Raw genomic sequence first — 23,723 nt, forward strand, 5'->3', positions numbered from 1 at the left:
TAAGACATAAGAGAAGAGATAAGATAAAGGGATGCATAGCTTCAGGTCAAGGAGGTATTTTATACGGGCAGACGTTATCTGGCTGGCACGGCAGTGCGGCTGTGATTCGATCCAGTATAAACAAACTCATCCACGGAGGGGAGGTTACAGCGACCCGCTGGCTCTCCTCGAGGATGAAACACCAGGGCAACGGGAGAAACCTCAGCCAGCAAGGAGGAGGAGGAGGAGGACGGTGAGATAGGGAAAGATCGAAGATGCATATAGAGAGAAGGGGAGGCCGAGGGAGGGAGAGACAGAAGGTATCAAGAAGGAGAGTGTATGGGTGGGAGAGATATATCTAGCTTGGATTACAGGCCAGAGATAGAGAGGGAAGGTAAAGATTGATGTGGAGAGAGTGAGAGAGAGAGAACTGAAGAAGCGGCTACTAGTTATGACATCGCTCTCGTTCTGAGCCAATGGGTGATGAACGGCTGCTCGGAGGGGAGAGAGGAGAGAGCGGGAGCTAGGTTCCAACTGATGAAAGAGATGATTCAAACACATGCAGGGAGCATAAAGTCATGCAATATACACCACTTCCAGCTACCGCCATCCGGTCAAAGGTTCAGAGTATCACTCCCAGATAAAAACATCCATAAAGATTTGTTGCCATCAAATATTTAGTGCAACCCTTTTGGAAGCCAGCCTGGTAACCAAGCACACAGCATTTTACACACATTATAAAACCCTGATTCAATCCTTCCCCTCTAGTACCTGGTACCTGGTTTAATGTGTCTGGACGTGATGCGTTTCGTTCTTTAATGTATCCATCTTTGGATGGCAGACTTCAGCATATGAAAGCAGAGACACAACTCGCTTTTGCATGGCAATGAAGACAATTCAGTATTTTCTGTTCTATTTTAAAGCGCACAAGCACAGGGAGAGAGTGAGGAGAGCAAGAGATAAAAAAGGATACCTCAGGGGGAACTGAGTGGAAAGTGAGTGTGTGTTTGTGCGTGTGTCTGTCTGTGTTTCTGTGTGTGTGTGTGTGTGTGTGTGTGTGTAATCATACGGCTGTGAGAAAGTGCCTTCAAAGCCTTCCCCCCCCCCCACCCCCCCACCCCAGTGCCCACATATCTCTGTGTGTTTCCTGTCCGGGCCGTGTTGTTATGAGTGCCTGTAAACTGTGTTCTCCAACAGCTCGCCGCCGCGACTAGGGGACCGAGAGCGGGCCCTTTGAAGGCCCAATCTCGCGTGGGGATCTGCATCAGCTCCCTACTGGAGGAACACCAGGGGGGGCCCCGTCCCCTGGGGCCCACCCAGGCAGGCAGAGGAGCGGGGGAGGATCCGGTCCCAGTTGGTGGTCCGGTCAGCGCCTCCAAACATGGACACTGTATTTGTATTGTTAAAAGTGTACGGGGGGGGGATTGAGGGTCGCTCTGTGTTTGGATGTGTGTGGAAGTGCGCGCATATTATGCCTGCCTGGGGCAATTTTGAACCTCTGCTATTTTAGTTCGCTGCTGCTGGACAGTGTGGTGACGCGGAGATCCCAAGGACACCACCGCCGTCCACTGTGGCTTGGCACTCTGGGGGCCCGAAGGCATATGGGGCCAATCCAAACACATACAGATGAAGGGACAGCAACCCAGCAATGTGAATGCGCCCACGGTGGCTTTGTGACGCATCAAAAACCAACATACATAACAGAGCTTTGCAGGGCTCAGCTGTTGTTCTGTTACAAGCCACCCGTGATCTGGCCAGGTAATCAGGTGGTCCATTGTTATGTTCCTCTTGCATTCTAGGAAAGACTCAATTGCAGTGTACAATAAGAAGTAATATTTTCTGATTCTCTCTCTCTCTGATCCATTCCAGTCCTTGATTTTAATTTAAACAAGTTGCGGAGCACTGTTTGCAGCGATGTCACTTTTTGATTTTGATTTTTGACTTTAATTATCCACAATATAATCTCATGGCAAGGCGCAGTGGATACAAGCGTCTGCTGAATGACTCAAAGTCAACGTGCTCACGCGGGTATGATGAGGCAGAGTGAGTTAGCGTCAGTGTGTCAGAGCCACCTTTACCTGCACCACAGAGCTACTGCCAGCACCGCCTCCCCCAGCCCCGGCTCGCTCGCCCTCCCCCCGGTCCAGCCTCAGGTCCTGGGACCAGTCGTCGTCACCGCGGGCCCGGACGCACAGCTCCGTCATCTCGGCGTCCTCCAGCACGTAGGAGGGCAGCATGGCCCGCGCCTCCAGGCAGTCGCAGTGCTCCCGCACCACCGTCTGGCCGTCGGCGCCCACATAGTGCTGCACCACCCGCAGCTCGATGTCCTGGGACAGGTAGCTGCACATCAGCTGGCGCCCGCAGATGGTGATCTGGAGAGAGAGAGAGAGAGAGAGAGAGAGAGAGAGAGAGAGAGAGAGAGAGAGAGAGAGAGAGAGAGAGAGACTTAACATTCCCTCGCACCACATACTGATGACTCTCAGCCAGAATCAGGGGTGGGGGGGTTATTCAGTAGAATCTAGTCATGTTTTCTGAAGACAAGGGGAAGAGGGAAGGGAGAGAGGGAGCGACGAAGACAGACAAACAGAGAGAGAGACACCGAGAGAAATTCAGAAACAGAGAACACTTGCTCAACATTCCCTCACACCACATCATAGAGCAGGAAAAAAATGCATTCATCTTTGATAATCATTGTCCAAACCACAGTCATCAACGTCTTCCTCTCTAACAAGGTCATCTACAACATGGTCTTCAAAACACACAACAACAATGACGCAGTCCACAGATGATTAAAACTCCCTGCTGCTGATATAACAGATCCTCCTGAATGCATCTGATGAGCATCTGGATGTTACAAGCCTGTTGCTGGGGCCAGACCAATAGTTGAACTTTGTAGTTGAATTATTGCCTTTGGGATTAGCCTCGCACACTCACCCCCACACACAGATCACCTCTCATATGGAACCGACATATCTAATGGAGAATTGATAGTTTCCGCCACCCTCTGTGTTTCATTGTAAGTGTGTGCGTGCATGTGTTGCCGTGTATGCGTTCCAGTATTCATAAGCCTGTGTGTATGTGTGCTTAACTGTGTGCACATGAGCGTACGGAGCTGTCCGAGAGTGTGTGTATGAATGTCGGCCTGTATGGTTGTGTGTGTGCGTGTGTGTGCATGCCTGTGTGTGCATGTGCATCTTTGTGTGTCCGAGCTTACGTGTGTGTGTACGTGTGTGTGTGTGTGTGCGTGTGTCTATGTGTGTGTGTGTGTGTGTGTTTGACTGTGTCGGCACGTGCGTCTGCGTGGGTGTGTGTGTGTACGTGTGTCTGCGGGTGTGTGTGGCTGTGATAATGATCTCGGGGGGAGGTAGGGAGATGTAATGGGGGTAGCTCCTCCTGCTCATCAATCAGCCCTCCACGTCCACTCACCCCGGCCCCCCGTTGGGTCCAACGGGGAGCGCTGGATACACACACACACACACACACAACCTGACACAGACAGAGGAAGGTTCTACCCCCTCTCCATCTCCCTACAGTCCCTACTGCTTCAATTTGCTCCTCCAGAAACTGACAGGCAGACGTACACAAAGGAAAGTGGAGAGGGGTCGGTCGGTGTTAAGACGACAGAGCGGTGAAGAGCGGGACGTGACCGAACTGAGAGCCACGCTGCCCAGAGAAACAGGGGGGAAATGTTATGAGAAACACAGAATGAACACGTATATACATCCAACGGAAAAACCTTTTGAAGGTAAACAACCATTATGAAATTGGAACGGAAAACAAATCGACCTCCAATAATAATAAGCCCTTATTGATATCGACGTATTCAGTTTTTAGCACTGTGTTTACATTCCGCTTAGTGGACATCTGCGTATGAAAAGACTTGGCACGACACATGCCCAACTTTTCACTTTGCGGAGACACGGATTCATGACTAAAATATTTCGGCATAGTTTCACACTTTTGTGCTCGATTTTACAGCCCATCATTTAAAATATTTGCAAACAATGGGATCAAGGAGTCGCGGACAAGGCATCAGAGGAAAGTCAAAGTCTGCGTGTGCGCCGCTCCGACTCAGAGAGTGCCCTCTCACGTAGCGGACCGTGCCCCATGTCCTCCCCTGACTCCCCGCTCGCCTGCCTCTGAGACCGCCCCGGGATCGCAGGACGCCCTGTGATGTGTCTGCTCTGTGATGTGGGCGAGTGCAAGAATAAATCTGTGTCACATTAATGTATGCCGGAGATTTCTCAACTGCAGTCGGCACCAGGGAGCACTGTCAACAATAAAAGCACATCACAATGAAAGCGCAATGTGGATATGGGTGTGTTGGTGTTTGTGTGCGTTGGGGGGGTGCATGAGTAGAGTGCGACGTGGATGTGATTCACTGCTTCGCAGCATCAGCGATACACTTTCACCCAGTTGCCACTGGAAACTGGGAGGGGTGAAGTTCCCAGTGGATGAACTAGCGGACTAGTCACATGTCTGGATGCGACCGGAATACACACGTTGCCATGTTATCTGGCGTGTAGTCTAAACAGCACTAGGGTGGTGTGCGTCTGTGTCTGTGATGTGTGTGTGTGTGTGTGGGTAATCTAAAGGTAGAGGAGGCTTCTGGAAACAAACAAGGCTGGGAACGTCTGGAGGACACAGGAACAGGGACATGTCATGTGACACCAGACTCATGCATACAGCGTGTCACGGCGGTGACCAACTTCCATGCCCGCCCTTCAGTCATCGCAGGGCGGGCTCCTTGTTTGTGCGATCGGCGCTGACGGCTAAACCCATTATTCGCATGATTCACCCCTGAATTCTTTCCGATGTTGAGTAGGCGGCGAGCAGCGTGGCCGCGACGTGCACAAGAAAAACGAAATCAATCTTTCAGACATGACCCGTGTTCCTAGTAACCGGGAGACGGGTGGTTTATGGGCCTGGTTGGCCTGGGGGGGGGGGGGGGGGTAAACGCTTTTGTTTTTAGTGCTACAACACGTACTACGAAAACCCAGCAGAACGCAGTCTGCTTCTCATAAGAAACAATATCATAACACTGCACATGGCCGTGGCGCATCAAAGAGTCACGGAAGGAAATAGGGTTTGGTACTGAAAGACGACAAAAAGCAGTCCTCCTGGGCATAACAACGTAACTCCCTTCTCCTGATTTTAATAATGCAACAATTCAAAAATTAAACACACTTGTGTATCGTTGTGTGCTGGTCGAACAATATCGTCTGAATATTTAAAACTATTGTAATTTAAACTGTGCGGAACGGGACCTTCTTAAAACAATACGCACGCAATGAAACACTTGCACAACATCTGGCTGCTGATCACTGCCATAGCACCTCCTGTATGAACCGGGGCCTAGAGGGGCCTTCCTCAAACAGCCGCAGCGGGGGCCTACCTGCTTCTGGACTCCGTTGAGCTGCGTCACCTTGATGACGAGCGAGGCCGTGCGGCCTTTGTACTGGATGGTTCTGAGCAGGGTGCCGGCGTTGTCCACGCTGAAGGGCTCCGACCAGCGCCAGTTCCCCCAGCCCTCGATGCAGATGTGCAGCAGCTGTTTTCGAAAAAAAGACACGGCACCAACACAGAGAGTGAGAGAGTGAGAGAGTGAGAGAGGGAGAGAGGGAGAGAGGGAGAGAGGGAGAGAGGCATGAGTGACGGATGCACCACAGAGACATACAGATAAGGGAACACATGGACAGATTGATGTGGCCCCGACAGACGGCCCCACAGGTCGGCTAAAATAGGCAGACGGAAGGAAATCGTGGGACAGACAGATGGACAGAAGAGTCCAGACTTCAGGGGTTAGTCTCTGTGCCCTTCTATTTATCCCAGAGCAAAAGGCGGGTAAACAAGCCGAGTCTGTGTTTAGGCGATTTGGCCGGGGAGAAAGGAATGACAGAGTTCCTGTTTACTGTTGCAGAGCAGGGACACACAGGCTGCCGTTGGCTATTGAACCATCACACACACCCACACACACACACACACACTAGACTACTCCGAGGAAAACAGCTGATGTGGAAGCTCATTTGGGTTACGTGTGTCAGACTGCGTGTGTCTATTTCTGCGCTCGCGTGTGTGTCTGCGTGTGCGTGTGCGTGTCTGTTTGTGTGTGTGTCTGTTTGGATGTGGCAGGCTGTGTTCTCCACAAGTTCTAAATATGAGGCATATAGGTCAGCTCTGATCCGTTATGGCTTCGTACCCATCACTCCAGAGCCGACCAGATCAATGTGTGTGGCTTGGGTTTCTCAGCAGATACACAGACGAGGAAGAAGAAGTGTACTCAATGGACGATTATCTTTTGACCCACAAACATGGAGAGAGCGGTAGCCATTATACAAATGTTTGCCAACCCCCCTGCGCGTTTATGATGCATTTGCCCTGCAGAATTTTCCAAAGAATTCCCGTTCTCCACAACATCAACAAGTTATTGGTCAGTCCAATCCGGCCTGTAACTAAAAAAAAGATATTCCCCTCAAGACCCTGGTTGGCACATATAGACAGCGAGACACTGTCGCAACACACACACATACACAAACGGGGTGCTAGGGCTGTGCAGGTCAACAGCGGGAGCCTCCCATCTGCTCTTTAGTGAGTTCCTTCCCCGTCATCTACACTGATGTCCCCCCCGGACCCCCCCACCCCTCAGGATGTTGAGCGGTGCAGGACACTACGAGTAAATCCCCTCTGTCAAACACTGCTAGTGTTGTCATGGGGACAAAGGCCCACAGTACGGGAGCGGATCATAAATATGCAGCCACTTCTAAGGCCTTCTCCCCCTCTCCCGAGGCAACAAGGTTGACCTCCGACCCCAGTGAACTCTTGTGTGCTGGCTACGCTGCCAACACAACTCAAAACGTGACAGGATGAGAGAGCGAAAGAGAGAGATGAGAGAGAAAGAAGGGGGGAATTAGGAAACAGAGAGACGGAAATGAGGCAGATTAGATTGAGTGAAGGAACACCTTTGCTGAGAGCGTTGATCAAACGATATATATAGATATTCTTTAATGCGACAACGATTTACATTGTGACACATCGCCTCAATGTGCCAAACATTTAACTGAGCTGTTGAAAGGGAAAACAAATTACCCCTGGGTTCAGAGAGCACCGTTCCCCTCTTAGCCGAGACCTTTCGCGTTCCTCACGGCGTCGCACTCGCCACTCGCTGTTTGAAGACGGATTTCATTACAATAACACGCTTAATCAAAGCCGGCGTTTTCTCTTTCAAGATCCGTCGGCTGCCTCCCTTCCCAAAGCATGTGTCTCGATGATGACATCACTGCTCAGATCCACAACCGCGTTGGACCTGGGCCTGTACGAGTGTCGCGGGGTGTAAAGGAACCAGGTGGAGGAGGTCACCGCTCCGACCCCATCAGCCCCCGCCGTCGAGACTGACCCGGGCGGGAAGCCTCGTCCAAACAAACGGTTACCACCACGATGCTCTCAGAAGCAACAACAACAACAATCGGGTTCCTTCCCGGCCCTTCTGTGTTCATCAGGGGACCAGCATGTTTGGAAACTGTTTGTGTGGCCGGTCCAGAACCTCTCATGAGGGAAACACCAGATCTCAGTATGTTTGGTGTGGTTCATCGCTGCACATTGATCTGCCCTCGACGACCTTTGAGGGAGGAGTCACGGTAACGTCGCCTGTCACACTTCAAAACGCCCTGTGGCTGTCGTCACTCACGTCCCGGCGGTGTTGACATGCAAGGGAACGCAAGATACAGGAATACAAGATCAAGGAAAGGCTGCTGTGGTAGCCACGGACTAATCAGAACGCTGTGACAACAGACCAGGACTTGCCGATTTGTTTAAGGCATGACCAAACCCAAAAGCTACAGTGGAGTTGAAGCCTGTCCATGCATTAATTACCCATGGTAGGTTTTAGCTTACCAAGCTGTCATTGGTACTAAGATTGAGGGCATGTTCCAAGCTCAAAGGACTGGCGAGTAGGCTGCATTGCTTGTAAAAGTGATGTGGGAATGGTTAGACAAGGCCACTTTGCCAAGATAACTAAGGCCAAAAGTGGCCGTTTTTTTTGGCCACATGTGACACATCAGATTTTATTCTGAACAGTATAAACAACAGATATCACATGGAATCTGATCTTCTTTATAATCACATCTGAGCCACATTTGTATGCGGTTCTAGATCTGTCACATATCTGATATCAGGCCATGCAACCGCAACGTAAACAGTAAAAAAAAATCTGATCTGAGCAAAATAGGGCAGTTGACGTGTAACATGAACATAGCTGTATGGCCAACAGGTGAACTGAACTCGACCCCGAGACAGAGCACGCTGACACACACACACAAGTTTACATTTATCTCTGAATTATTTAATAATCTGACGCCAACCAAGTGAAATACCATGATATATATAATTTATCATTATCCAACCATTATCCACCTATTTACAGCAGAGCAATTAAGGGCACTATAGTACACAAAAATACTCTTTATTATGACACAACATTCTTGGAGGAGGGAGTTATTTTATATTGAAAAATGAATCACGATTAGCTTCCAATCAGCTCATACGCCCACTCTCTGGTTGAAAAAAAGAAACCAATCCATCATTTAATAAAGCTATCAAGGTGAAGCTCAGCCCTGTTCTAATGTTAAGTGAACAGAACATACGTGTAGTAGAGATTGGCAGAATATGATTTATTTTGCTACATTTTACCACAAGAGTTCCATAAAAACCAAGATAAAGTGATGAATATTTAGGCCATATTTATCAGTTCATCTCTTCTCTTGCAGGGATGGTACACGTGACATTAACTGCAACGTAAACCGTGCATACAGCGCTCTCATAAGTAGCACATCTGATTTGAAAGAAACACCACAGCACAAATCCCCAGTACAACCCCCCACCCTTTTCTGTGCTAAATCCAGAGGGATAGAGTGTGATTAAGGTTGGCTAATGTCGCTCAACTATTCCCAGCTTTCCAGCACATTCCTGGCCTCCAGCTAACTCACCAAAGGGATATGCTTAGGCATCATTAAACTGTCCAGCAACCACACAGATTTCATTATCAATCCGCTGACCCCGGGTCGTTGGATGCAGGCCACGGGAGGCCTGGACAGCACCGCTTCTCCGTGACTGATTTACTCTTTATCTTCCTCTCCGACAGAGCAAGATTTATTATATTCAAAATTATAATACCCATTTTTTTTCAATTTTCACTGATTTGATGACCGGTACACATCATTTTCGTTGCAGATATCCTCCAGAAGATGACAACAGGAATGGTGTTTGTCAGACTGTTGCGTTGTGGCCTCCTGCCTGTCCAAATGCTCCCACCCTGATATTACCAAGGTACTTTTGATAACACTTTTGGCCGGCCTATCTGACAATGCCAAATTACTCTGCATCTATTACATTCGTTCTACGTGAACGGACCGCAGATATAGATTCACTACGGGTTTGCGTGATCTAATCCCAAGAGAATTTGGGAAATCTCAACAATATGAACACTTTAATAGGAGCTGACACACGTTTCATAGGATGTGGTCTCAAAATTGCACACCCCAGATTGTCATTATCAAGGAATTTTCACCAAATATAGGGCCATCTTAAACCGCGTTGAATGTTTCGTTGAAATCCTGTGATGATGCACAAAACTGTTCAACAGATAACCGATTTGTTCTCTTCAACGTCTGTCTAATGTCACCAGTAAGGGAAACTGCTCTGATGGACACAGTGGACCTCACTGCCGGGGGCTACTCTGACCAGAAACGGCTCAGAAAGCTGTTACGTGTCACATGGAGGTCTGAGATCCTGTGTTTTCGCCATAAAGTTCACAATGTCAATAGTAGGAAAGTGTTAATAGCACCGAGCGGACTGACCCGACGGTGATCCCGCCTGCTCACGTACAGCCCTCAGGTGTTCAACGTTAAACACATGATGACACGCTCCCTTGATATGCCTTAAACAACTCGGGACGTTGACTGAATAATGACTAACCTATATTTCTAACCATGAACACCTGTTGCCTGAATCAAATATCAAAAGGTCAGAAACATGACATCTAAATCCTGCTTTATTTCAACCCGGTGACCATGCAAGATCTTCATCACGAGATCAATAACACATGAGGACTGTAAAACACGACGCAGATCGCCCGCATACCTCACCGACGCACACACACCAATTTCCTGTTTTGGAAATGTTGCACCCCAAAATTTGTCCGTCACTATGGAAACAAGCGAGCGAAACATAAACACCGCTCTGACACACTAAGAAATGGTGTGAACTTCTGAGAATCCCCAACGCCGCCCGACCAAAACTGTAAATTATATCCAATGAGTCAATCAACCAACCAAACTCAACATCATGGGGGCGATGTCACGTCTACAGCTGGGTCCATCATTGCCTAATCCAAGGCCCACAAGAAAGTCATTATGATCAAAGTTTCCTGTAAGAGACGGTAAGCCGTCCATCGTAACCAAAACAATGACTTTCCACTTCCTGGTCAACAGAGAGAGGGGTTACCTCACTTACATGGCAGACTCTCAAATGTCAGTTTTGATAATATGGGTCTTTTGGAAGCATTAGGGCAAACGCACACACATACGCGCTCACATGTGTTTGTGCGGACACACAGGCTCACATGCACTCGTGCACACGCACACACACACACACACACACACACACACACACACACACACACACACACACACACACACACACACACACACAGTGACTCAAAAGCAACAACTAACATGGGAGAAAATATTACATACATAAAGAGAAAGAATAGAAAACAAAGTTAAAGTCTGGATAGCTTCCTAAGTCCACACACACAGACACACAGACACACACACACACACACACACACACACACACACACACACACAATTGGAAACACACACACAAACACCACTGTAACCGCCTGTCTACTGTCCTCAAGCAGGAATGTACTTGGGTAAACGAGACAATTTGAATGTCTGTCCGCAGCGAAATGCAATCAGTGTTTGTGGATCCAATGTGGTCGGATGCTGGTGTGCCCATTAGTACCAATCCTTTATCCCCTCGCTCACTCCAATTAGGTAAGAACGGAGGCTCGAATACACCCAGTAGACAAACACAAACCACAAGAAGAGCTTGTTTTGGTCGTTGTTTTACCAACGGCAATGTGTTCTACGGGGCGAGATGTTCATGGCATCATGGCGCACACAACATTAAGACAGATGTAAAACATAAACTTTTGGTGGTCACCATGGCGATTAGATTAGATCCACTGATTATGTGTATCTTCGATAACATAGCCTGGACGTTTGGAAGTGGTCTGGAACGAAGCCTTTGACCTCTGCGTCATGTTGAGAATGTTGTGTTTGTCTCTGCAGAAGGTCAAGGGAAGACTGGAACAGAAGCCTCAAACTGCGCAGTGAATGAATCCGAGGCCAGGGAAGAGAGCCAACCACCTAGCAAATGACAAACAGGTTTACACGCAGACAATGAAATGATCTGTCCTCGAGCGAATCTTTCCGCTGAATCAGGGGAAAGGTAAGAAGGAAGACGAATAAAAAAGCGCCACCGCAACTGTGTTTGAACTGAGAGATAGAGAGAGAGAGACAAGGGCTTGGTTGCCAGGATGGTTTGAGTGGTGTATTAAACGGTGTAACATGAGGGACTCATGGTGGCTTCAACAGCTGTTCATCTGCAGTGCTGCTCTTCTCCAAACCCCAAAGAATGAGGCGAAGGGAGCGCGACATCAAAGTGAAGCAGATCTGCAAGTCTAAGAAGCGGTCAGAGCACTGGGAGAAGGTACAGAGGAGGTGGAAGGAGGAGGTGGAGAGGAGTGCAGAGGAGGAGAGGAGAGAGAGAGAGAGAGAGAGAGCCATTGTGTGGGTACAGAGCTGACAGCGGAGATGTTAAAGGCTTTACGGTTGACTAACACAGTTCTACGCCTTTCCACCTCAAGCACACAGACACACAGACCCACACAGCACAGATCCTAGTCAAACCGGGCCTTCTGAGGAGACACAGACAGGACCAGTGTCTGTGCCGACCAGAGACGTGACAATAGAAGAACTGTCAATGGACAGCCGGGGAACCACATTGTGGGGAGGTAGGGGGGATTTGACGAGAGATCTGGGAAGGGGCAGAGAGTGTGTCCCAGTCTGTCAGTCTGTTCTAAACACGTACATGCGTACATTTGTGTGTCTATTTATGATACTTGTCAAATAAACACTGAAGTACTGTATCGTACATCTTAGTACATGCCTACAGGGTATGCATGCATGCCTACCGCTCCAAAGCCCTGCCGCAGGGCATTGGATCGGCATCAGACAAGAGGAGGCCTCTGTCACCCCCAAGCTCCACCACAGCTAGAGAGCCCCTCAACAGCAGCCCTGAGTCCAGAGGCTGCATCACAGGCCTGACGCGGCCCTGCTCTGGCAGCAGGAATGGAGGCCCCTGTCTCCGCTGGTCTGACTTAGCACTGTACTATGGAGCCCAGCACTTCTCTTCAGACAGGTTTGGGTTTCTGTAATGAAACCACAGTCGTCGTCCGTCCCCCCCCCCCCCGAAACCAACCACAGTATAGTGTACCGTCTAATGAAACCAAGGGTTTCCTAGATTCTCGACAAAGTCTTCAAAACATTGCGCCACAAAACAGCTGCCATTGACCGACATTTGCATTATAAAGATCCGCCGTTTAAAGTTCTCTGAAATACAGCATGCCGTCGCTGTCTTCAAATGATTCTGCGTGGGACATGTTTGCGAAGAGTCGCCCTTTTAAATTAAAAGTTTAAAATTCAGATCAGTGGAGCGGCTGACCACACTATCCCAGGATGCCTTTCTTCCTGCAACATGAGAAACATAAAACACTCCGGGCCTTGGCGGTCGAAATATTCACAGAACATCGTTGGAGGAAAGGTACAACAACAAGGCTGAGGCTCACAGAAGCGGCTTTCATAAAATATATGCAATTGCCGCCCGCTCGCTGGACACACACACACACACACACACACACACACACACACACACACACACACACACACACACACACACACACACACACACACACACACACCAAATCACAGGCGTCTGTACTGTGTGTATACATGGCACACATTGGACCCACCGACTGCATGTATGGGCTTGGTGAATTGAGCTGGATTTGTGTGTAGGTGTTGAAACATTTACAATGAGTGGCTCCTTAAGTAGTCCACCATGTGAGATGAACTGTGTTAACAATAAACTAAGTGGTGGTGAGAAGACTCGTCAAATGACCTAGCCAGCTACGGGCTGCTACAAGGCTCAGCTGGTTCAGAACATAGAGCCTTGTGCTGAAAGCAACCTATTGTATAGTGCTATTTAGTATCAAACAGGAACATTTTGAATTTGCACTTGTTTGATCTGTATGGAAATGATGGACGAGAACATCTTTCAGAACTTGCAGGCCACACTTTTCTATGGTCTACTGTCTTTGAGATCAGAATCCCATTGTAAAAGTAGAAGATGCATTTCCTGCAGAAAATGCGGTGAGTGCTGTAGTGCAAAATGAGGCTGAAAATATTTTTTAATAAAGCCATATAGATTAAGACAAATAAATGTTAAATGGCTTAAATCAAGTGAAGGGATTTGAACAAAAGTTCAAAAGTCTAAATGGAGTAAACAAATGCACACCATTTAAAAAAATGTCAATGGTTTGAAACAAATAAAGCTACAGCTGAATGAAAAGCGCAAAGCATTGCTAAAAATGCAGAAATGTAAAATGAATTGAACTGAAGAATCTGAAAGGTCAAATGTATTGCCCTGCACTGCTGGTGTGTGTGTGTGTGTGTGTGTGTGTGTGTGTGTGTGTGTGTGTGTGTGTGTGTGTGTGTGTGTGTGTGTGTGTGTAGATTTGTTAAATGGTTTGAACGAAGGTAAACGTTTGAAAAATGATTGAGTTACGATGTCTGAAGAAGTAGGAGTGTTGGAATGGGCAGACGTCTTCAATGAAAACAGCTGAAAACGAGGCCGGTATGAAACTAAAACTGTGATTCGGAAGAAAGTTTAAATAAAATTCAGTTTAGATATTATGGATGATACAAGTGTGTAGATTTGTTAAATGGTTTGAACGAAGATAAACAGTCAAACATTTATTTATTTACGTCTTAAACAGTTGAAGTACTCCCATTGACTCCCTTGTTAAAAGAATATAGTATTCTGAAAGTAGAATATCTTAAAAAGTATAAAATATTTAAAAAATCAGAAAAGAAGCGCGCGATTCCAAGCTGAACATTTAAAAATTTGAATGGAGTCTCTAGGTGAAAAAATTAGGAAGGAGATAGGTCCCAAAGTTTGTAGAGAATAAGAAAGAAAGAAAGAAAGAAAGAAAGAAAGAAAGAAAGAAAGAAAGAAAGAAAGAAAGAAAGAAAGAAAGATGAAAACTTATGAAGAACAATAGAGAAAGAAAGAAAGAAAGAAAGAAAGAAAGAAAGAAAGAAAGAAAGAAAGAAAGAAAGAAAGAATATAACTTATGAAGAACAATAGTTGAGCGCTGCATGCAGCACTCACCTAAATATATATTCTGATTGTTGGTGAAAATGACTTAAATGTAAAACGTGTGGATTAAAGCCAGGTCTCCGGTCATGCCACGGCTCCGGGCCGAACCTTATTTCCTGACGTCAGTGTGTCTTCACGGCCCCGGCCCGCACATTGTTCCCGTTTGACGGGACTTAACGTGAAAAAGCAAACACGGGCTTGTAGCGGCTCAGCACTCATCAACATGATAATTACATTAATCTCTGCGCGTCAGAGAGAGCGTTCCCCGTGGGACGCGCTGTGCAAAGAGAGAGGAATGTGGCCCGGAGATGTTCGGCGGCGGTACCATAACAGGCTGTCGGACACACACGGCAGGACGATAATAAGGCCCTATTGCATGTCAGCGAGAGGCGAGCGCAGAGAACAAAAACCCAGAAAGTGCTGGTGCAATGCGGGACTGGATGGAGATAATCTAAACGACGGCGAGATACAAAGCGGAGGAATGTGAAGGAAAAAGGGGGCTCTCGCTGTCCCCCGCCTGAGTCGGACGTCTTTCTCATGAGGATCTTGGCTGGGCCGCTGCGGTGGAGCGCTGGGGAATGTAGGACATTGTTTTTCGAGGGGGCTGAATTGGGACCAAATGGTGGGGCTGCAGAAAGATGAGAATGGGTCCCCAGATTATTCCCGAGAAAAGGGATATAAAAGGTTACTGGCTGCATTAGGCTGTCAAACACGCTCTGCGTCCGAGGAATAAGGAGCATGCCTCGGGCTCAGTCCTACCAAGCCAGTCCTATTAATCACTAATCAAGCCCTAGCGTAAGTCTGCTGCATTAATCTCCCCACCGCCACGCTCCCCCCCCTTCCATGCTGAAAGAAAAGTTTGGATTCTCCCAATTGACCTGCAGTAGCATTGGAAACGAACGCTAATGTGAAGATTGGACGACATGGTTCAGCGGTAATGGTACCGGCCGATAATAAATTGGGTTCATTCTTCGCATAAACACATTTTGTGGGGGGCGCCAGAGGGAATCGGGACAGGGAGGATTCGGCCAATCAGGCCCCAGGCTGTTGGAGCCGTTTGTATCCACAGGACGGAGCGGAGGCCAGCTGTGTCGTCCGCCCCAGGACCTGTGAAGGATTTATGAGCATATCTGAGGTGTGCCGTTATCCTCGGGTCCCGGGGTCGGCCCGTCCACGGAGGCGGCCGGGGGAAACCTGGAAAAGTCTCCAGCCGTTGGCTCCACAGAGCTACTGTAACGGGGTCTGGGAAAATGGAGCCAGCCACCACCTCTGACCTCCTGGTGTAATGACGTGCTGCAGTGTGTCTGGTCCGGGGAGACGGGACTGTGTGTGTGTGTGATTTTAATATGACAATGTGTGTGTGTGTGTGTGTGTTTTTAATACGACAGTGTGTGAGACTCGTTAAGTGACGGACTGGGCCACAGAGGGCGGTATATCTGTTGACGCACCACGGAAGCAGCTAGACAGTGAAAGTGAAGAACTCCAGATGAATGAGCTTGAGTAACACACACACACACACACACACACACACACACACACACACACACACACACACACACACACACACACACACACACACACACACACACACACACACACACACACACACACACACACACTATCAAATTCCACATCTCCACCCTCTTTCCTAAACTCTCCCTCATTCACTTTCATTTTTTTTTTTTATCTCCAGTCAGAATACAAAAATGGTCCAAGATGTTCACCTTTGACCCCCCCCATCCGGCCAACCTCCCTGGCTACTGCTCAGACGGCCGCTACCACCCTCAAACAAAACACTAATCCAATTGGGCTCTGCTTTGACGCATGCTGGTCGAAACTATTCACTGTATTTACACTGAGGATTGCCGCTGGTGTGCTCAGTTAATTGCTGGCCTGGGGAGGAAAGCTCCGGCTTCCCTTCCCGGTCACACTTGACTCACCCACTGAGCAACACACTCCAGAGTGGCGTGCGTGGATCCAACCCTGCCCATCATGACTCTTCTGCACTGCGTGCCTGTGGAGGAATCCTTCCTCTTTCTCTCCCCCTAAACTCTGTGGAACCTCTCTCTCCCTCTCTGTCTTTCTTCCTCCCAGGACAGCGTTTGTATCTGACCCACTGACTCACCCACCGTGTGTATCTCTATGTCATGGCAACGAAATGTCCAAACATACCAATATCATTCCTTATACATCTTCAATTTCAATTTTTTTTTTAACGCAGCTGTAGCCAGCATCTAAAGTTCTGGACTGACAAAGTCTTTCCAGTAATAAATACAGAGGGGATTTTCTATTGTTTTGATATTGGTTCAGCAGGCAAGCGGCCTAAAAGCAACCATTTGACAAGAAACAACAGCTTTCTTAAGCAGATATTGTACAGGCCATGATAACGCAGGATGAATGGCTCTCTTGCAACTGCTCAGTGCTGTAGGACTATTAATAATAACTGGCTAGTGTGGGAACGTCGTCCACATGTCATTTGTTCAGCCTAATTCGATAAAATATATTTTTATGAGCGTGTTGCTAGGGGAGCTGTGGATGAGAGCGCACACACACACACACACACACACACACACACACACACACACACACACACACACACACACACACACACACACACACACACACACACACACACACACACACACACAGTGGAACAAGCGATACAGTGAGCTGTCGGAATGTAGACTGGGTCTGAAGGCAAGGTTTATGCTCATCAACCAAACCATTATTTTTCTTTCCTTCTTTCTTAAAGACAGGTCAAAAAAATAAAGCATAATTTCGTCTCATGCCCAACCCAGCACTGAACGAAAACAGTTGATAGGTGTAGGTTTTCTCAAGGGAATGGGATTGGACAACAGTCTCTTTCATTGAACCCTCTCTGTGTAGGTTGACCTGTGTGTAGCTAATATCTCCACTAGGGCTCATGACCCTAGCTCAACCTGATCTGACCCCAGCTCAACCTGATCTGACCCCGGGTCAACCTGATCTGACCCCAGCTCAACCGGATCACTGACCCCAGCTCAACCGGATGAATGACCTGAGCTCAACCTGATCTGACCCCAGCTCAACCTGATCACTTATCCCAGCTCAACCTAATCTGAGCCCAGCTCAAGCTGATCACTGACCCCAGCTCAAGCTGATCACTGACCCCAGCTCAACCTGATCACTGACCCCAGCTCAACCTGATCACTAACCCCAGCTCAACCTGATCACTGACCCCAGCTCAACCTGATCACTGACCCCAGCTCAACCTGATCACTTACCCCAGCTCAACCTGATCTGACCCCAGCTCAAGCTGATCACTGACCCCAGCTCAACCTGATCACTGACCCCAGCTCAACCTAATCTGAGCCCAGCTCAAGCTGATCACTGACCCCAGCTCAAGCTGATCACTGACCCCAGCTCAAGCTGATCACTGACCCCAGCTCAACCTGATCACTTACCCCAGCTCAACCTGATCTGAGCCCAGCTCAAGCTAATCACTGACCCCAGCTCAACCTGATCTGAGCCCAGCTCAACCTGATCTGAGCCCAGCTCAAGCTAATCACTGACCCCAGCTCAAGCTGATCACTGACCCCAGCTCAAGCTGATCACTGACCCCAGCTCAACCTGATCACTTACCCCAGCTCAACCTGATCTGAGCCCAGCTCAAGCTAATCACTGACCCCAGCTCAACCTGATCTGACCCCAGCTCAACCTGATCACTAAGCCCAGCTCAACCTGATCACTAAGCCCAGCTCAACTTGATCAGCTCGATTTAAAACGTCAACTCTAAATGACACGCGGCAGCTTCCCTCGAGGGCCGTGCTTCTTGGACTATGGGGGCCACGGGGGGCCCTTGTACTGTGAACCCCTGTCTGACACCCGTACGTTATGAATGAGCCGGGGTCACAAGGTCAAACTAAATGTAGACGTTTGAGATCACAGGCTGGAGTGGTTAGGGTGCTGCATGTTGAAGGGCAGATGATGCGTCAAGACTGATGAATACAAGATGCTGTGTTGTAAGACATGCATCTTGGTGGATAACAATGAGAGAGAAAATTAGACCGGATGCCAGGGGACCATGTTTGTTAACATGTAATCCGCCGTATAAGTAATTTATTTCCCAAAAAACATGCTGATCTCATATGCTTCTGTTGCCATCTTTTAAATCCCAGCCGTTCTCTTATGACTCACTTTGGTTCTAGCTGATGTTTAACCTATCTTTATGTACTCATAAAAGCTTGCCCGCCATTCGGCTTCGGTTGTTGATTGGTTGATCAATGAGTCTGTGGGGAAATAAAATCGACTCATGTGAGAATCTGGATTTTTGGGTTGCATAAAATGTGAGTCACAAACGTCAATATTGGCTCAGTGGAAGCTAAATAATGTTAGTCGTACAGAGGGCGCTAAAGTGTATTTGCCAATAGTAAATATGCATCAACTATGTTCTGATCTGTCTGGCCACATTCATAAAAGGAGCTGTAAAACCCGGGGCCCAACATTAAACCACACAACCAGAGTCACACACACCCACATACACATACATCTACTGCTGCCAGCAAGAGTGAAACTTATGATCAGTTTTATCCAGCCAATTTAGCGCTGATTTGCTTTTGTTTTTGAATAATATTAAAACCTATTTTTTGGTGTGGAAACATTACCGAGGTCCGACCTCAGTGACCTCATCGCTGGCTACGGCCATGAGCGACATGCACTCAAACACACACACACACACACACACACACACACACACACACACACACACACACACACACACACACACACACACACACACACACACACACCTCCTTGTCATGCCTTCTTCCAAACACACAGCCAATCTAGCCGCAAACTAATAGTCCTGGGCTGCTATCTGCACCTCGTCCCTCTGGGAAATGCACACACCCACACACGCACAACCTCTTGCACACACCAACACACGCACAAACTCTTGCACGCACACACAAACATAAGCACACGCACACACACACACACACAAACACACACACACACACACACACACACGCAAGCAAACTCACAGGCACATTCAAGCACACACATACACACAAACACACAGAGAAAAATAGGGTGATGTGACATCAGGCCCTATGTGTTAAAGTGCGTTGGTGGAGTAAACGACCATTATGAATACTCCTTCCAGGCACTTAAAATGTCTGTCCTACATCACGGGGGATTTTGACTCACCCCCCCCCCCCCCCCCCTAAATAACCGCAGGAACCACAGGGATTTCCATCCGCCTGGCTTCATCCTGAATCAAGCAGCCAGATATTTCAACCATCCACACCACACCACACCACACGCCAAAACACTGAGAGCCACTAGGGTGGGGACCCGGACCATGCGTGTGAGAGTGTGCACGTGAGGGGGTGCATGTTAAAGAGTAAGAAAGAAAGGAATCCACATTATCAAATATGCATTTCTGTATATTTTAACAATGTGTGTGTGTGTATGTACATGTGTGTATGTGTGCGTTTTTCTGTGTGTGTGTGTGTGTGTGTGTGTGTGTGTGTGTGTGTGTGTGTGTGTGTGTGTGTGTGTGCATGCATGCATGGAGGTGAGCACGCGTGTGGGTGTGTGTATGGGTAACCTTCCCGGTAAATGTTTCAGGTCCGGGTGTGATGGCATGCTGTACCTAAAGGACAGGAACAGCAGTGGGCGGCCTGAGACAGTCCAGGCCTGAGGAAACAGGCTACCCCTCTGCACGTGTGGACGTGAGCTATGTGTGTGTGAGTGTGTGGGTCGGTCTACGTGAGTGTGAGTGCATGTTCTCGTACGCGATTGACCTCAATTGGCCCGTTGATATATCTGAAGACTATGATTGACAGCAAAATGTGTCGGGCAGAGAGAGAGAGACAGAGAGAGAGAAGGAGAGAGGGAGAGAGAGGAGGTGTGTGTGTGCGTGTGGGGTGACGCCTAAAGAGGACCTATTAGAGGTTTATGTTTCACTGCAATTATAGAGCACTTCTGCACTATTCTCCCACAAGTGAGATCGCTCCATTTCTCTCTTCCTTCCTTTCTTCATCCCTCTATCCCTGTCATTCCAACCTCCTCCCCCTCCTCTCTCTCAGCCTTCCCCTCCTTCACCCCCCAATCCCCCTACCCCCCTCTTCTTCCACTCCTCTGCCTCTCAATCCTATGCCTCTACCTCTTCCTCAACTCCTCTGTCCCTCAGTCCTGTCCCTCAGTCTTGTCCCTCTCACCCCTATCCATATCACTCCTCTGCCTCTCACTCCTCCTTCAAAGCAAAAAGACAACAACAAATCAGAAATTAACAATGTGTGTCTGGGTGTGTTTTTGTGTGTGCATGCTTGGACATTGCTGGCTTTGTGTATCCTCCCAGGTTCACTCTATCAGAGATATGTCGACCTCTATGATGAAAGTGTGTACTTGCATGTCCTAAAAAATATCCCTCTTTGGGACCGTTAGGATCCACACACACACACACACACACACACACACACACACACACACACACACACACACACACACACACACACAGTCCATTAAGGTTGAGATGTGAGTTCTGTGAATTCTCAGGAAGACCAGAGGAGAGAGAAAGAGGACTGGGGAAAGATAACTTTTACAAACCTAATGGCTCCAATAAAATGAAATTGGCAGAGTTGCAGCATCAGGGTGAGGGGTTTGCGACCCAAAACGATGTCGCAGTTTGCACTGGAGAGCTAACAGTCAGAATGACGCATACCAGTGTCCAACGTTTCCCCCACAGCTACGATGGTTCTCACGAGCATTGATTCATTTTTCCACATTTCTACATTCTCAAGTTATGGGTCAGTGTCACAATGATTTGTATTTCATAGCCTTATGATCATACCACTGAATGATCATTACGGTAAATAAAGCTACTATCGAATCAGATCGTCAAATGTTATGTGAGAGATTATGATCATGTTTCAATTATGTGATGTCAAACAATTGATCGTTTTAATGTATGGTTGTGTATCCACACGTCTTCTTTATTGGGTTCATATTCTCCGTGGGTTAGAGTTGAACAGTTCATCGGCTGGGGCTTAATGCACATGAAAACAGAGGCTAGTTACCTGTACCTGTTATCCGCTAAGTCTGAGGGCAGAGCAGAACTCGGGACTCAGAAATCCTTAGTCTATGAGCTGGATGGGCCAGACATGAAGCCTGATTTCTTTAATATTTCGTTAATATTTGTAGAACAAACCCAAAAAAGAAACATCATCCAATTATTTCCGTCACGTCCGTGTGCGTTAGGCTTCAGTGAGTTCATTCTAGCCAGGCCATCGGTCTTCCCAGAGGGGTTTAGGAGAAGGACAAGGTCACGGCCTGTGATGCACCGCCGTCCCACATAGAGAGTGTGAGAGAGAGTGAGAGTGAGAGAGAGAGTAAGAGAGAGAGAGAGGAGAGAGAAGAGAGAGAGAGAGAGAGAGAGAGAGAGAGAGAGAGAGACAGGGAGTGAGAGAGAGAGAGAGAGAGAGAGAGAGAGACAGAGAGTAAGAGAGAGAGAGAGAGAGAGAGAGAGAGAGAGATGAGAGAGAGAGAGAGAGAGAGTAAGAGAGAGAGAGAGTAAGAGAGAGAGAGAGAGAGTAAGAGAGAGAGAGAGAGAGAGAGAGTAAGAGAGAGAGAGAGTGAGAGAGAGACAGGGAGTGAGAGAGAGAGAGAGAGAGACAGAGAGTAAGAGAGAGAGAGAGAGAGAGAGAGAGAGAGAGAGAGAGAGAGAGAGAGAGAGAGAGAGAGAGAGAGAGAGAGAGAGAGTAAGAGAGAGAGAGAGAGAGAGAGAGAGAGAGAGAGAGAGAGAGACAGAGAGTGTTGAAAAGGAGGCACGGAGGACTGGGTCAGACTCCGTGGCGTGGTCTGACCAACGAGGGAGACAGGCCTGGGGTCTGGTAAGCTCATCGAGTGAGGCCTGGACCAGGCGATGGCCCGTGGGGGGACGGATGGCTCGAGGTGTTAACTGAGAGGGGCCGGGACCCCGCCCGGGCCCCATGCTGTGTTTTTACGGTGCTGGCCTCTGGTGGCTCCCTTAAGTGCATGACAGGAATGTGATGTTTGCAACAGCGCAGATCTCCGGGGGGTGCATCTAATTGTAGCAGCGACCTTGAGTCAAAGGTGTTTACTGATACAGGGGTCATTATATGAGGGAGTGGAGGGATGATATTTGGTGGCTGGCTGGAGCACACCCCCAGGGGGCAGGAGGGAGAAGAGAAGGGACCGAAACAGCCAAGCCTTCCCGCCGGGCTTAGGCAGGAAGAAGCATTAGAACCAGAACCAACAGCAGACGGACAGAGTCATTAACATCTCCTCCCCTTGGTTGCAGGTCACGTGACCTGTGTTGGGCCCAAGATCGACGTGGAGGCCAAGAAATGTGTGCACTAGGACCCTGGCTTGAGTTCACAACATTCCCCTTCCTAAACCTTGAGAGGATCAGGCGCATGTGTGTGGAGTCTACATTTCTTTGGATGGATTTAGATGGAGATTAAGATACATGGAAGGAGAGGGGGAGAAAGAGAGGCAGGGATAGACAGGGAGAGAGAGAGAGAACAGGAAGTCCATCAAAGAGACAGCAAGAGGTCTGTGGTTGTTTTAGAAGCCACGAGGCCTCTGGTACTTAAGCAAAACTTCAGCTCAGGCACAGATAACTGAGAGCCTAAAAAACACACGGACGGCAGGGCAGCATTACTGTTAGAAATAGGAGCCCTAGTCCTATCGCCTCCAACATTGTCCTAACCCTCCGATGGAATCAGGTATGTGCGCTACAATCAGCTCAGAGGTCGACACATCGGCAGTGCTCTCTATTTTAATGAGCTGCATTAGCGAGGTTTAAACACTTAGCGCTCCGTCTCTGGCGCTGCCGTGTCCCATTTGATCCAGCATCAGACAATGATGTTCATCATCATGAACACATATTTTATATTCTGCGGATACGCGGCACAATAACAAATGACAGAATGGTTTTGGAATCGCATTTTTCATCGATGATGACGTCTGGCCCGCTCTGAGCGCTTTTCTTCCAAGAAGTTCCTGAAAACACAGAGGTCATTTTTTCGCTAGTAAAATGAGATGTGGTATTCGTTCAGTGTGCCAGATCACCGCTCTCTTCTTCTTGGTAAGTGTGTGTGTGCGCACATGCCTGTGTATAAACACACATGTGTGAGGTAAGAGTGCCACAAGTGAGGTAAGAGCAGCGATTAACCGTGATCGATGATTAATTCAACTTGACTTACTGACTTACTGTGAGCAATTATGGCTATGTC

The 23,723-nt window shown here is 48.2% G+C and overlaps 1 protein-coding gene across 5 annotated transcripts in view; it reads right to left on the bottom strand.

The window, feature by feature from the left end:
- LOC132468221 (intermembrane lipid transfer protein VPS13B-like) overlaps positions 1–23,723 on the bottom strand; it is a 325,476-nt gene that overhangs the window by 29,808 nt on the left and 271,945 nt on the right. For all 5 annotated transcript variants that reach the window (XM_060065938.1, XM_060065939.1, XM_060065937.1 and 2 more), the window contains exons 47-48: positions 5,375–5,530; positions 2,058–2,351 (exon numbers count right to left, since the gene is read on the bottom strand). In XM_060065938.1, coding sequence (XP_059921921.1) covers positions 2,058–2,351; positions 5,375–5,530 — 450 coding nt within the window. The remainder of the gene's footprint in view (positions 1–2,057; positions 2,352–5,374; positions 5,531–23,723) is intronic.

Source organism: Gadus macrocephalus, chromosome 11 (assembly GCF_031168955.1).
Source record: "Gadus macrocephalus chromosome 11, ASM3116895v1".
Taxonomy (NCBI): Eukaryota; Metazoa; Chordata; class Actinopteri; order Gadiformes; family Gadidae; genus Gadus; species Gadus macrocephalus.